This window comes from Gymnoscopelus microlampas (genome assembly GCF_963454915.1).
Source record: "Gymnoscopelus microlampas genome assembly, chromosome: 8".
Classification (NCBI taxonomy): Eukaryota; Metazoa; Chordata; class Actinopteri; order Myctophiformes; family Myctophidae; genus Gymnoscopelus; species Gymnoscopelus microlampas.
In genome coordinates this window covers 7,514,221-7,530,135 of record NC_139945.1, presented here as the reverse complement: position 1 = coordinate 7,530,135, position 15,915 = coordinate 7,514,221, and the positions used below count along the sequence as shown (strand labels likewise).

The following is a 15,915-nucleotide window of genomic DNA, read 5'->3' as shown; positions in this document are numbered from 1 at the left end:
ATGGCTTTGGGCTAGAGACAATTTGAAGGGATATATCTATGCATGTTTGTCTTGCCAACCCGTTGTCAAGGAAGGGTTTTTTACTCTAATGTCATGCTCTTACAAACTACAGTATGTAGACACTGTCTGTCTGTGAAGTCTAAACAAACACACAATGAAACCATGTTAAATGTGAAATATTTTAGAGAGCCACTACTACTTACCGAATCAGCACCCTGGACAGCTCCTTTTCGCATGATGCTCTCGCTTCCGGTAGAGCGAGATCTCGCGAGGGTATGACTCAGATACTAGTAGCTTTGGTCTTGCTAGTAGGCAGTGGTGGATAGTAACCAAGTACATTTACTCAAGTACTGTACTTAAGTAAAATGTTTAGGTATTTTTTTTACTTTACTGGAGTATTTCCAATGTTCACACTTTTACTTCTACTCCACTGCATCTCAGAGGCAAATATTATACTTTTATTAGTTACTAGTTACTTTGTAGATTTGTTTTATAATTACAAAATATACATTAGCCACTTGAAAATAGCCCATCTACAAGCTCACAATGCGTCGCATCGCAACGCATTGTGAGCTTGTTTTCAAAAGATTTGTTTTAACTTGTGAAAAGAATGGGACATTCTGCACAATGAGTACTTTTACTTTTGGTACTTTAAGTATATTTTGAAGCCGATTCTTTTGTACTTTTACTGAAGTACATTTTTTTTAAATCTTTGTTTTAGTCCTATCATATCGTGATAGTAGGCTAATCATAATTTGTTCTAAATTGCAGAAGGAAAATCTAATCGTCTAGTGTGTTGTTGGTTTGTTTTTCCCTTTTATTTGACATTTTAATGTATTATTTTATTTTTATTTTTATTTTTATTTTTACTCGAGATTGCGTTTAGCCTACGCAGGATGAGAGGCGCAGTGCCAGCTGGGAATTTGAGTTCCTTTGTCACCAAAGCTGGTAGACGTCTAGTTTATCCTGGATCATTTTGTTGTTGACATTTGGTAGGCTATTGGACGATAAACCCCTTCTCACTCACACAGTAGCCATTTTGACTGGTATTCAGCTGGGATTCTAACCAGGGTCTCTCTCGCTTGGTCAGGGACAGCATTGCCAAATTTTGTGAGAGAAATAAGCAACCGCCTACGAAAACAAGCAACATCGGCTATGATTTATCGCCTATAATTTGAAAATAGCAGATCTGCATGCTCACAACGCGTTGCGATGCATATGTTGTGAGCTTGTAGATCTGCAATTTTCAAAAACTCTTGCAATAAAATGTGGGATATTTGGAGTATTTTTTTGAAACATTCTAACATCACAAATGCTCCCTATAGTGGTACATAACATTTTTGGAATATTTGAGAACCACTGGTTTAAATAATAATAATACAAATATTGTTTGAAATACACTTTAGAAACAAGTCCAAGAAAACGTAACCCGCAACTACCAATATGTACAAGCAAGTTTACAGACGAAGCCCAAGTCGCTTATAATAACACTGGGAGGGACTAGGTAGCCATATGAGCTTCAGAGACGTTTTAAAAGTAACAAGCAGCCACCATTATATTCAATGTGTAATCTCTCAATTGCAAGGATTAGGCTGATCATATTATTATTTTATTTTTATAACTAACTAGGTTATAGACTAGAGGTAACTGCAAACAAACAAACAAACAAACAAACCAAAAACATCCGACACATGGATGCCGATATAGGAGCCTACATTTGCATGCTGCAAACACTAGATGGCGATACCTTACTGTGAACTATTACATTTGGTAACTCTTTGTGTGCGCTTCAAAATACTTCAAAATTACTGGACAGTCATAGACTGGTCCGTTTTAACTGCTTTATTATGTGCGCGCGCGTGCGTGCGTGCGTGTGTGCGTGTGTGTGTGTGTACTTGCAAACTAATAAAGATCAAGGGTTAAGTAATGATATAATATGTTTGGATGGCACCTACCTGCACAGACATCTTAAAATCCAACTCTTCCTTGATGGTAATCTGACCATTAACGTTTCAGAAGTGGACCTTTTGGCCATTAAGCTGGCACTCGACTAGAAGAAAGGTCCTTTGAGTCACTGTTTCTCAACAGTGACTCCAGGGACCACCAGGGTTCCAAATGGACCGTTATGGTCTGTAACTCTGGGGGTGTACAAATGGAACCACATGGACCGTAAGGTCCATGTGGTTCCATTTGCACACCTTTCAGAGTTACATTAACAGTGTAGATTACTGTCCCAGAACAAAACACCTGCATCAAATGGGGGTCTGTGATCTAATGCATAACGAACATGGGGTCCGTGGTTAATTACATATCAAGCTGGGGGCCCTTGAAATTAAAAAGGTTGAGAATTACTGAACTTACTGGAACCCCAATCTACACTGTAAGTCCTCAGTGCTTTTTTTTAACATTAACATGATAATGGTCCAATGGTCCAGTTCTGTTTGTACACTCTCTGAGTTACAGACCCATAAAGGTCCATTTGGACCGCCCGTGGTCCCTGAACCTGACATAGAGAACCAGTCCTTTGGGTCCATCCTCTGGGGAACATGGTGGTGAACAGCAAATCTCACAGCAATTCAGCCTGTAGTTTTCGAGGTAACTTGGTTGGGAGTAGGATGTGTGCACGTGGATACATGTTGGCCTAATGGTGGCATCATTAGGGGACATCCTTAAGGTGCATAGCAAATCGCATAATGGCAGTCCAGCCAGTAATTGATGTTGGTTGTGACCAAAGTAATGGACGGACAGACATCCTTAGATGAAAATAAAACCATTCTTTGTTGTTAATTTGTGATTAAATATGCTTATTTAAACCGGTAAACTTGTCTGCCTTTAAAGTTATTATATTCTTCTAAATTAAGGACAATGTAATAGTTTGGTGGTGTTTCTTTTTTTTTTTAATTTTAATGTTTACTCGAGATTGTGGTTGTGATAGCCAATGCTGGATGGGTGCTGGATGGGAGGTGCAGTGCGAGCTGGGTTAATGGTAGCACTACATGAAAATACAAACGTATGTTATACCATTCTTTATTATTGATAATTTGCAAATATACTTATATTTCAATTGGTAAACTGTAGCCTAGATGCCGAGCTGTGACACGTACATTTTTATTATCTTTCATTCATAAATCAAACAAACAAACCGCTTTATCATCTTGTAAACAAAGACCCAAAAAATAAGAATAAACAAAAAAATAACAAGGTTGAAGAACTAAAATTGATTGACAAAGTTTATTGACAAAAATATGTCAGAATTTCTCTCTGCGGTAAGCACTACTGTAACTGTGCTTGCTTCTGTGCAACTTCTAAGATGTATATTCAAAGTTGCAACACTATTTAAATCGAATTTAGATAATTTATCTTTTTAACAACAATATATAGTCTTTACTTTGTCATTTTCATTTTTTAACAGTGAAACATTTGCAACAGAAGAAACCTATGAACCTGTCTATTTATGACAGAAAATATTTGCTTTCTGTGCATGTTCCTCTAGAAACTTCAATAAATTCTCAAAAGAATTAACCAGTCACTGAATTTCCAATCCTTCTATCAGAACAATATCCACCCAACAACACCACAACCTCTCCGCAACACTTGTGTAAATGAATGCTGTTTCCCAGACAATGGCACTATTAATAATTAATAACAACTTATGACATTAACTTAAACAAATAGTTGCCATTCATGTGCTGGCGAAGACTAACAGACTTTGGCCTGTCATTGTAGTTTGAAAATTAGCTCTGTAGAATCAAGTCACCCCAGCTAAGGTCCAGCAGCTTAGGAGGTAGAGTGCAAACCGGAAGGTTCCAGGTTCGATCCATGGCTGGTCGGTCGCTATTCCTGGTATCGTGTTGCTCCTTGAGCAATAGACTGAAGTTCCAGGTGCTCCTAACGGAAGTGAATGGATGGATCTGGCTGAAACCATGCCCAAATATGGATAATGATAGATGAAAGATGTTATCTATAAATGCTTGTGTGTCCCTGCATATTCAATGAACCGTCCGTCCCATCGATTTCAAACTTGCCGTGTCTCTTGCTGACGACCCTGGGACTGCGCACTGCAGTGTCCAGTGGTAGGTTGGTCGGGTCAGCGGTCGTCCAGAAATATCTATAAATCCACAATCCACTGTGTCTATCTGTGTCCCTTTATGCCCATATTTGGAGATCTGTGATGTCACACTACGACCAGTACTGTTGTCATAGTCTAGCCTCCATGTATAATTATGTTGATGGTACTGCACTACATATAGTTATCATCCACTCCAATGAGAACATAAGTGTCCATACCTTGCCCTTCTATGGCATAACATCTAGCAGCCTAGAACAGCGTTCATCTGCATGTAGATATTTGTGTGCCCTACCGTCCCTCCGTCAGCGGCACACAAACACTGCAGACCAGTGCCAACTCTCTTGTGCATGCTGCCACTGGGCCAAGGAAGTCAATCCACTTATATGTTTGACACCACTGGAAGTCCCTTGTTTGTATTTTGTTGGAATTTGTAGCTTAAGCCAGAGAACATCAGCATACTTGTCACTTTCTGTGAGGAAACCATGCAGCGTGTGAATGGTTATATGTAATGCACATTGTAAAGTGCTTTTTATAAAGACTAAAGAAATGTACCATTTACTTTGGAATCACAGGAAACAGCATCTCTCTATCAGCGATTCTTCCATTCCCTTTCAGAACCATTCTGTCGTCATAAACAGAGACTGTGCCAAAGGCATCGCTGCCAGGGGGAGTCTCAACCACCCCTTCTAAAATGAGGTAGTGCACTCCTGAATCTTTGTCCTTGTGGTATCCGCCGCCGTGATCGTGTCCACACATGTAACAGACCACGCTGACATGGGAGTGTAGAATGGTCAGCAGCTCATCATAGTTCCAGGCTAGAGAGAGTGGTTGAGTGGAGTTGGGGTGTACAGGGAGATGACTGACAACAGTAACTCTTTCACTTCTCTCATCAGCCAAGGTTAAAACACTGTCCAGCCAATCCAGTTGCTCTTTACTGAACCCTCCATTGAACCTCACGAACCTTCTCTTCAGACCTCCAGTTTCTGGAGGACAGTTGAGGTCCTCGTTGTCATTGTGTAGCTTTAAAAGTGTCAGCGCATTACTGTATTGTACACTTGTCTCCTCTCTCCCAATGGCGCTCACATCATAGGGGTCAAGCACAACAAACCGGAACTTGGGTACGGGGCTGAAGTGGTAGGCGTAGATATCATCGGTTTGGGGACCATTGGCCTCGTTACAGTGGGTTGAGCTGTTGAGCTTTGAGCTGAACAATGTGGTCCTGCTGAAATTATAGAACTCGTGGTTTCCCCACACATGGTGAACTTCAACAGGACTGGAGGTGAGTTCGCTCATCAGTGTGACCAGGGCTTGTTCTGATGTCTCATTTTTCTTGTTGACACCGTCGAGTATATCTCCGAGCTGAAGGATGAATTTCGGTTTGACAGCTGACATGGACCACGCTTCCAGCGCATTTCGTAGGAGTTGTAAGCTGTTTCTGTAGTATCGCTGTTTTGAGTGGACACACCCGTCATCTATGTCAGCGTACTGAATGTCTGATATAACTCCAAATGTAAACAGTGGTGTCTGAGAGTAACTGTCATCCATTCCTGTCCTAAGTAGGTTCTCAATGTCCTAGGACATTGAGAACTTATCATGGGACAGCTGTATATAAAACAATCTTGTGATGTAATTGCATGATGAGGTCATTATGACTATAATGACCTTTAGGTTACTTTATACCTACTGTTTCTGGTGTGATATTATCCTTGTAATGAATGATAAGAAGGAGACCTTCATTTTTCGATTAGTTATTGTTACATTATGTAAAGTGTGTCTGTAATGTAATATTGCACCAAGGAGTCATGTAAGTCCATGCATAAAATCCATGAAGTCTGTGCATGAAATAAATAATGAAAATAATGAAGGTCTCCCTATTCATTAGGACAATATAATTCATCAGAAGCAGGGAAATGTGTTTTCAATAGTAAAATTGACTTTAATGACTTTGTTCACAATATGTTGTATTTATTTATTTTATATTTGAATTTAATTTTATATTGCAGGAAATGGGGATCTGATCAAATTTGGAGTCATACGTCATAGATATTATTATGTCATAGATGACTGATGTCACAGGCTGATCACATGAAGTCCAAGATCACACATTGGAGCCATGTCGTTCCCATGTGGATCCTAACATCCACATCATTTTGTATCTATCAAAAAGCTATTAATATATTTGTTTATTTGTATGTATTGTTTGCTTTTAAGTTCAAAGTTCTCAAATAGAAATGTAATCAAATCTACGTTTTTCAATCCGCATCAGAATTAGCATCTGACCCAAAAATCTGGCATCAGTCGGGCTCTAATACAAGACGACAAGTCTTGTCAATGTTGGCCAAACCAATTTGGTGTGGACTAGGAGTGGGGCTTTTAGAGCAGTGGTTCTCAAATAAGGACCCCCAAATTGATACATATAAGGCTGCAGACCTAAGATGTAATGTATAAGGAAATCTTGAAAAGGTTTTGTGCCAGGGACCCCCATAAGAGAAGATGTTTTGTTGCTAGGTTAGATTTAGTGCAGAATTCTACAACCATCAGAGAGAGAGAAACCTATGACCTGATTCTGAATAGTCTTTCTTATACAGTACATTCTCTTATTGGGATAACTTCTAGCTGGTGAAATTAAACTCATTTTACTGGCGACCCCCCTCAAGGACCCCTGGTGGTCCCCAGACCCCACTTTAAGAACCACTCGCTGTCTTAGTAGACAGGGCAAAACGTAGAACAATCTGATAAATAATTGCCGCTTCCAAAAGTTTCTCAGATGATCTTGAGGTCATTTTGTAAGTAGAATCAATTTCTGCTTGCTACATTTTTGTATCATGCATAATTATTTAATTTGAACATTTGCATATTTGAATACATTAGAAATAACGAGTAGAGGTCATCCAACTTGCGTTTTGATGGTTTAGTGGTTAGTGAATTAATATTTTACCTTGTTCAGGTGAGACGATATTTGCAGTGTAACCATTGGGCATGTTATTGGTATTAATTATGCAGTACCTAGAATCTACTACCACCACCACCACTAATAATAGTAATAATCAATAACATCAACAATAATAATATTACTACTACTACTAATAATAATAATACTATAATGAGTAATTACACATTTTCCCACATTTTGAAGACAATGAACAAAACAAAAGTTTGGGATGGTCACGCTAGGGTGAAATCCCATTTTTTTCCTTATACGTTATGAAATTGTAAATGTGTTAACTTATGCAAGAGTGTCATATTGTTTATTTTCCTACAGTAATGTACCTGAATGTACAGGTGTGAACTATTTGTGTCTGTTGTGTGTGATGATTATTATATTGTCTGTGTCATGGACCCCAGGAAGACTATGGCCATGCTTATTATGCAAGTGCAGTAATGGGGATCCAAAGAAAGAAAGTTAGAGTCACATATGATATTGTACTTTTTACTCCGCTACAATTATTAGAAAACTTAAGTTAGTTACTTTGTAGATTTGGATTATTATTACAAAACATACATTAAGCACTTCAGCCCTATTTAAACTTCGGCTATTTCAAAAATAGCCAATCTACAAGCTCACAATGCGTTGCGATCCGACACATTGTGAGCTTGTAGATCTGCTATTTTCAAAGGATTTTTTTTTGACATTTTAGACATTTGATGTGAAACGGGACATTCTGCATAATGAGTACTTTTACTCTCAGTACTTAAGTATATTTATATTGTAACAAAGTATTTCTACATTGTGGCATTGATACTTTTCCTTAAAGTACAAAATGTGAGCACTTCTTCCACCACTGGTCCCTAGCATCATCTCTCTGCATCCATCACTGCCTCCCCGACCACCATGCATCCCCATCCCCCACACCGTGGCTGTTCTAGTGTGTATGTGTGTGTGTGTGTGTGTGTGTGTGTGTGTGTGTGTGTAGTCTCTGCTGCGTGTTCCTTCCTAGCAGCGTCGCAGCCAGCCACAGCTTTGCCCCTGGAACGCTGCTGAAGCCCCATCAGATCAGATCTGCAACGTTGCGAGGAGGCAGAGAGAGAGAACAGAAAAGACCCACAACGAGACCTTTAACAAACAAGAAGACAAGACACACAGAGAATAATAACACAAAGGAATCTCTTCGTACGGTAAGTCCTGTACGGGGTGTCATGGATGTCAGCGATGTAAAGGAATGAGTTTGATACTCGGTGGTGGTCGTTTTGAGTGTGTGTGTGTGTATGTGTGTGAGCCCCCCCCTCTCTCTCTGTATCCCTTCAATTGTCCTCCGTTCGGTAGCTAGCTACAGCGGTTAGCTTGGTAGCTTAGCCTAGCCTAGCAGCGCTAGTACATTATTATTATTTAACCGGTGCTTATTGTTGCTCGTCATAACTGTCACATTGCCGACTAGTCGTTGTTGTTGCCAACTTGACAAAGACGTTGCGGTCATTTCCATTACCGGCTTCACTTCACTCAGAGCCGGCTGGCAGGATTTGTTACTAAACGAAGCTAAGCTAATCTCAGTTAGCTTCGGTAATGAACGGTTAGCTGTCTGGCTGACTGTAGCAGCGCGTGCAGCAGAGCAGATACACACACATACAGAGAGAAAGAGAGAGAGAGAGAGAGTGATGCAGAGACGCTATAGCGGTAACCGGAACGCTCGCCCCAAAACACGCTTGCCCCTATTTTACAATTACCTTCCAGCGGTGCTTGCATTTTTGTATTTGTTTAACTGAGGATAAGGTTAGTAATAAGTTTAGGCATAGTTTTACAGAGGTTATGTTTAGGTATAAGGCTAGGTTTAGACATATTTTTACTGAGGTCACATTTAGGAATAAGGTTAGGTTTAGGCATAGTTTACTGAGGTCACGTTTAGGAATAAGGTTAGGTTTAGGCATAGTTTACTGAGGTCACGTTTAGGAATAAGGTTAGGTTTAGGCATAGTTTCCTGAGGTCACGTTTAGGAATAAGGTTAGGTTTAGGCATAGTTTACTGAGGTCACGTTTAGGAATAAGGTTAGGTTTAGGTATCGTTTACTGAGGTCACGTTTAGGAATAAGGTTAGGTTTAGGTATAGTTTACTGAGGCCACGTTTAGGATTACCAGGTGGCGACTGTTCCGAGGTCGCCGGATTAGACCCGGGGCGACTGTGTTTTGGGGCGAGCGTTTTGGTATTCGCTACAGCGGGTTAGTGGACAAAGCTAAACGCTAACTAACATCCACTGTCTTATTATTAACCACATGAACCCTGGCAGCAAGGGGCACGTTGTCATCATAACAGGCGAACAGTCGGCGTAAATGGGTAAACATTCGGGTGAAAAGAGGCGACCGTTTTATTTGGCACAGACGGTTCGGCGGAGATTATAGCCGATCTGACAAAGCAAACCCGATCTTCCGCCGCACCGTAGCACGTTATTTGACATGTTTGTGAGCTTGTAGATCGGATTTTCTCTTATTTGACGTACAATGAAGGATGATTGAGCTCTAAGTGATTAATTGGTCATATTTATACTCAGTCGCAAGAAGCCGTTTAGCTTGACGAAATAACGTGTTTTCAACTACGGGACAATAAGTGCCGACACTCCGAAAGGCTTATTGTTTTATTCCCATATTGAAAATATGTATTTTTTGTATTGAGCGACACTTGTGTCTTAAAAGGATCGAACGAGGTAATGCTTCCTAACAATCTTTATCTGGATATTAATGTGTTTTTGCTTGGGAACGGTCATGTAATGTTCATGTTGCAGCAGAAACACAGTGTGTGCGTGTGTGTGTGTGTGTGTGTGGTGGCATGGACCTGCATCTCAGCAGCAGCACAGTTCAGTTGTTATCTACATATCAGTGGGCTTTTTCAAAATGGTGTCGGATAGAAGCTTGTGTTTCAATGTGGGACCGTTTCTGTCCACCCAAACCCAAACCATGGCTGTACTGTTGGGCTGCTCCTTATCTCTGGAATGTGAATGAATGCCAGTCTGATGGACGTGCAGTTGGACCTCCCCCCCCAACCCATTTAGAATTATAATAGGCTTATATACCGGGTAAATATAGGCTCACTGTGGCATCTCCATGTCAAGGACCACCAAATTGACTTGTATTGTATTTGGCCGCAGACGCAGACCCCCATCTGAAAAGATCTTGTGCCAGGGACTCCATTAAGAGAAATATTCTCTATCTCTCTATCTCTCTATCTATCTATCTATCTATCTTTCTATCTATCTAGTTGCTCACAAATCATTGCACATTGGCCCCACATTCTAACCTTGTAGATTGCCCTAAGTCAGGGGTCTTCAAGGCCGTTTTCAGGCCAAGGACCCCCTAGCTGAGAAAGAGTTTATTTGGTCTGCTCTTTTTCCCCTCTACACCTATACCTCTTTGCCAAAAATAGCCGATCTACAAGCTCACAACGCCTCGCGCTGCGAGGCGTTGTGAGCTTGTAGATCAGCTATTTTTGGCTAAAGTTCTCCTCAGAATAGGGATGCTAGGGTTCAAGTGGTTAAGGAAAAAAAATCATCATATCACACAAAGATTTGGCGGACCCCCTGTAGTAGCTCTGAGGACCCCCTGTTGAAGACCCCTGCTCTAAGTGACTTCCTCATTCTGCTCGGGACCCCCTGGAAGCCCCTCAATGACCCCGCCTGGGGGTCCCCGGACCCCACTTTGAGAACCAGTGTACTAGTGGATCCCTGTATGGTAGCACATATTACCAGCAATAGGAATCACATTTAATCTTGTGTTGAGGAATGTTTCTCAGTGTGTTTGGTGCGCAGACATAACAATTTGACAATGTATTTGCTTCTAACGACTAAATATAACCTCAATTACTTAAGTGGGAATTAGTTTATTCTTCTGTTTTGTATTTTATTGATTACATCCCTATAAATTAGACATGAGTCATGAAGTGGAAAGTATGCTATTTAGTGATGTCTCAGTCAATAGCCAACAGATCTTCTTGCTCTCAATTGCCAATAGGTAGAACATATTTTAATGGAACCCATATATTTATTATGCCAAAAGATGTGGTTTGGGTGAATAATACATGGCGTTGTTGTGAATCCAGTTAGGAAAAGGCACACTCTATTGCTGTTTTAGTATAGCTGCTGAGGGTACGTGCATTTCATAATATTCTGCTTTAGCACCGGTTACAGAACTACAAAGAATTACTTAGAATAAAAAATATTAGATTTCACATTGAAATGTCTGCCAAATCAAATCTAGTGTGATATTTTAAAGCCCCGGGCTACAGTTAATGCTTCCACAGAAGCCCCAGTGTGCATTGGTGTGGGTTGCATTGCGTGCAGTCTGTGTTGTTGAATGGTGGGCTGGACAATGGCAGCCATAAAACTGTCAGACCAGAGAAAGGCTGGAGTCACTTCATGTTCCAGACCCAGCAGTTCTGCTACAGATGCTGCGTGTCTCTCCAGCACTTCATTCCCTTGTGGTTTGGACCAGTTAATGAGTTGCTCATCACAGATCAATGAACCAAGTGCTCCTAAGATGATTTCCAGATGTGATGTCGTTTGGCCATCTTGGCACGTATCATATTCAGTCAGTCAGTCAGTCAGTCAAATGCAGGCAAAGACCCTTCCTCCTATCAAGAGCAGATGTTGACATTGTGTTTGTTCATAAAGGTGTCAAACAAAGGATTTGGCATTTGGTTTAGATGATCAATTTCAGCACTGGAATAGGTGATTATTATCATATTATGTTTTTAACTGTCACTTTGTTGTGTATTTTTATGCGTTTGCTACCAGCACTCTCACCTAAAGCGGGGGGAGTTGTTGGTGAGCAATTTATGAGTACTTGTTGTTATCTCCAGTTGTAAGTACAATTACTGTGAAATATCTCTGCATCAGAGGGGTTGAGCTGGGGATGAGTCATCAATATGCTGTCAGAAAGCAGGCCTTGTAAATCCTAACTGAACAGGTTACTGATTGTTGTTGTCAGACTCAGCATCCATCATTGTTTGGCATTTGATCTTAGGTGTGTGTGTGTGTGTGTGTGTGTGTGTGTGTGTGTGTGTGTGTGTGTGTGTGTGTATGTGTGTGTGTGTACACTAGTGCCTTTTCATGTATGTGTGTGCATGCCGACAGTGGCAGGTGAGAGATGTAACAGGCAATAGATGACCAGGATAAATGGTGTGAGGTCAGGTCCTCCTAAAACATTCAACTGTCTGTCAGTCATATATATTAGGTGTCATTGCTAGCTGTAATTGCATTCATTATATTGACATTTTAATGTAAGGTGGATATACTGTAGTTAATTTGTGTAGTAGTGTTAATTTGTGTTGTAGTGATGTGTAGATTGTATGTTTTTAGGTTTTCATTACAACCCAATATGTTATTTTACTAATTAGTTTAGTTATTAGCGTTACTAATTAGTAAAAATATTTTAGAAAGAATTAGTAAAGATATGAATGTTGGATTGGAATGAAAACCCGAATTAACCCTGTGGTGCATACTTGAATATGTAGTTTAAAGTGCAGTAATGTTTGGCATTCTCAGCTATTGTGTTTTATGTTCTGATGCATGTACAAACACTGCATCCCAGTATGATTATGGTTGCCTAGTTGTTACATAATCATTTTAGCAGTTAAGGTGTAGATGGAATGAAGGACAATAAGTTCAAAATTATCTATATTTTTAACCAAATATCTATCAATATTGTGACGATATTATGTGAATGACTATTGGTGCTTTCACAAAATACTTACAGAGCGAGATTTTTGATAATCATCAGTAATGCCTAGAACTAACTAAGGTGGGTAAAGTCAAATTATAGAGCACCTAGAAAAGTCATGTAAGTGCAGAATATTACATAACTTTTACTGTAGCCTAATTCAGCCTTCAAAACCAATACCGATACGGAATTGTGCAGAATTTGGAGATTTGACGGATATATAAGAAAATATGTTAATATATATAATATAACAAAGCGACCATCAACAGAGAAGCCATCAACCAACAAAAAAACTAAGAATCACAGCATTTATTAAGGCCAGCATTAATTTAGAACATTATCCAAATAATGTTGATAAATGTGCCAAATTCCAGGTTCTTGCTATATGTAGCAATTAAAAAATGGTGGTGCTATTAGGTCATGCGGTTCAGGTGATGGTTAAGTTACGGTATGGGGTTTCAACCCAATTTTTCAATGTGATCAACCACTTAAACCATATACTTACCGGATTCCCAAGAGCTCTATACTAGGCCCCCTCCTGTTTCCACTCTACACTAAATATCTTCACCAGAAATGGCTGATCTACAAGCTCAGTTATGCCTATAACATTTATCTGCTTGACCACTGACCAGTAATCAAATCTGTTGATTCACTCTCATCTGTGTCAGCATCCTGATATACTACTTGATGCCATGGCCATGGCCACTGCTCAGGATACTAATGCCTGTGCATGACCTCCAACTCTTGGATTTCTAGCTTTTAAAAATTGGGTACCCATTAATCCAGGGGTCTTCAACGTTTTCAGGCCACGGACCCCCTAGCTGAGAGAGAGATGCAGCAGGGACCCCCTCTATATTGTAAAAAAAAATGTATTTCAGATAAACTTTTGCTGCTCTTTTTCCCCTCTACACTATAACTCTTTGCCAAAAATAGCAGATCTACAAGCTCACAACGCCTCGCAGCACGAGGCGTTGTGAGCTTGTAGATCTGCTTTTTTTGGCTTAAGTTCTACTCAAGGGATGCTAGGGTTCAAGTGGTTAATGTAAAAAAAAAAATCATATCACACAAAGATTTGGCGGACCCCCTGTAGTAACTCTGAGGACCCCCTAGGGGTCCCGGACCCCCTGTTGAAGACCCCTGCGTTAATCCATTAAGACCGGGAAAGCATCTGTGTCATTTTAGATTTATTTGGCTATTTTTTTCTAAATCGTGAAAAGTTGTGCACATCTTTGAATGTATATATTTTCAAAGCGAACGTTTTTAACTCCAATATTTGCTTCTGGGGGTCCCTGGAACAAAATATTTTGAGATGGGGGTCCGCGGCCAAATACATATAATTTTGGGGGTCCTTGACATGAAAAAGTTGGAGCACCACTGATAACACATGTATATGTATTTGACCGTGGACCCCCATCTCAAACTAATTTGTTCCAGGGACCCCCAGAAGCAATGATTTGAGTAAAAAATGCTAACGCTATTATATATTCAAAGAATTGGCCAAAAAAAAGCACGATTTTTCAAACATAGCAGATATACAAGCTCATAGCGCGGCACTCGGTGCCACGCTATGAGCTTGTGGATCTGCTATTTTTGAATAGCCAAAGATTTCTAAAATTACACGGATGCGTTCCCGGATTGAATGGGGTAAGAAGCCACAGCCTTTTATTTTGTAGATGATTAGCTACATAAACATTCTAACGTTAAAAATGGGTAAAATATATAAAATCCACACCCAAAAAATGTTATGAGGGAAAAAAATGGGATTTGTGGAAACATAAAATGGATTCAATAGTACCTTAAATTATTTTTCATTCCACTTGAGGCCTGAAAAGGTTGTATGTTATTACCTGTCTGCTGCCCGTATGTCTTCAAGATATTGGTTGCATGTCATGGACTCTGCAGCAAGAGTCCTAGACTTCAGCTGTTAATCGTGTGTGTGTGTGTGTGTGTGTGTGTGTGTGTGTGTGTGTGTGTGTGTGTGTGTGTGTGTGTGTGTGTGTGTGTGTGTGTGTGTGTGTGTGTGTGTGTGTGTGTGTGTGTGTGTGTGTGTGTGTGTGTACATACATACTGTATTAAAGCAGCACCAACTATGTCTTTTGTAATAAATATTGATTTATAAAATAGTTGCCTTGTTGCCAATTAATTTGATTATCAATTAGTTACATGGCCAACCTCCAACTTGCATAGTTTCCCCCCATAGTTTCTGTGCAGCTTGCAGTTGGTAATACAACTGTAAAAATACAGTAAATACATAATAAATGTGGTAGAACCGCAGAGCTGTGTGTGTGACCAACATCTTCAAAGTGAGGAAGCACTGAACACATTTTGTTGCCGTCGGTTAGAAACCTTGTATCTCCATATTTAAACTTTTTTTTCAGGGAATGAACAAGAGTATAAGGGTGCCGCACAAAAGCAGTGAAAATAGAGGATCTACGAGCTCACAATGCGCTACATCGTGACACATTACAGAGCAGCTATTTTCGCCAATTTTTGAAAGTGAAAGTGGTTAAATCTGTCTGTTTTATACATATCTAACCAATGAAAAGTATTAACAAGAGCTTGTGTCTAAATAATAACTACGTTGCATTCATTGTAACACATGTTCTGTTTTTCCCCCCCATTTCCTGAAAAGAAACGGTCTTGGACATACAAGGTTTCCACCTGCCGAGTTCCAGCCAGTGCAATACTGTCATTTAACCCATTAAGACCGCGGACATCGTCTGTGTCATTTTTAGATTTCTTTGGCTATCCAAAAATAGCAGATCTACAAGCTCATAACGCGGCACAGAGTGGCGTGACACAAACTTGTAGATATGCTATTTTTAAAAGATCTTGTAAATTTGTGCAAATCTTTGAATATATACATTTTTTTAAAGCAAACATTTATAACTCAAATCTTTGCGTCTGGGGGTCCCTGGAACGAAACATTTGACAAATATTCGCTTTAAAAAATATATATATATTCAAAGATTTGCACGATTTCTCGGATCTTTCACTCTGTGCCGCTATGAGCTTGTAGATCTGCTCTTTTTGAACAGCCAAAAGTATAAAATATTGGTTATAACTCAAATCTAAAAGGACACTGATGCCTTCCCGGATTGAATGTGTTAATCCAGTGTGTGAAAGCCCTAAGGTGTGTGACAGAAGAGATGTCTTTATAGCCAGGGAAGAAGTGAGATGCTGTCCCTCAGTGCATTGGAGCTGCC

The 15,915-nt window shown here is 39.9% G+C and overlaps 2 protein-coding genes across 5 annotated transcripts in view; one reads left to right on the top strand and one right to left on the bottom strand.

The window, feature by feature from the left end:
• Window positions 1-4,624: 4,624 nt before the first annotated feature.
• On the bottom strand, window positions 4,625-5,614 carry LOC311050094 (manganese-dependent ADP-ribose/CDP-alcohol diphosphatase-like; the record flags this gene model as incomplete). The annotated part of the gene is made up of 1 exon (XM_084064060.1): window positions 4,625-5,614. One exon carries the CDS (start codon window positions 5,612-5,614, stop codon window positions 4,625-4,627), a length of 990 nt encoding a protein of 329 aa, XP_083920186.1.
• A 2,349-nt stretch (window positions 5,615-7,963) lies between these two features.
• Window positions 7,964-15,915, top strand: part of fam168a (family with sequence similarity 168 member A) — a 47,987-nt gene continuing 40,035 nt past the window's right edge. For all 4 annotated transcript variants that reach the window (XM_084063834.1, XM_084063833.1, XM_084063831.1 and 1 more), the window contains exon 1: window positions 7,964-8,185. The gene's annotated coding sequence lies outside the window, so the exon portion shown is untranslated. The remainder of the gene's footprint in view (window positions 8,186-15,915) is intronic.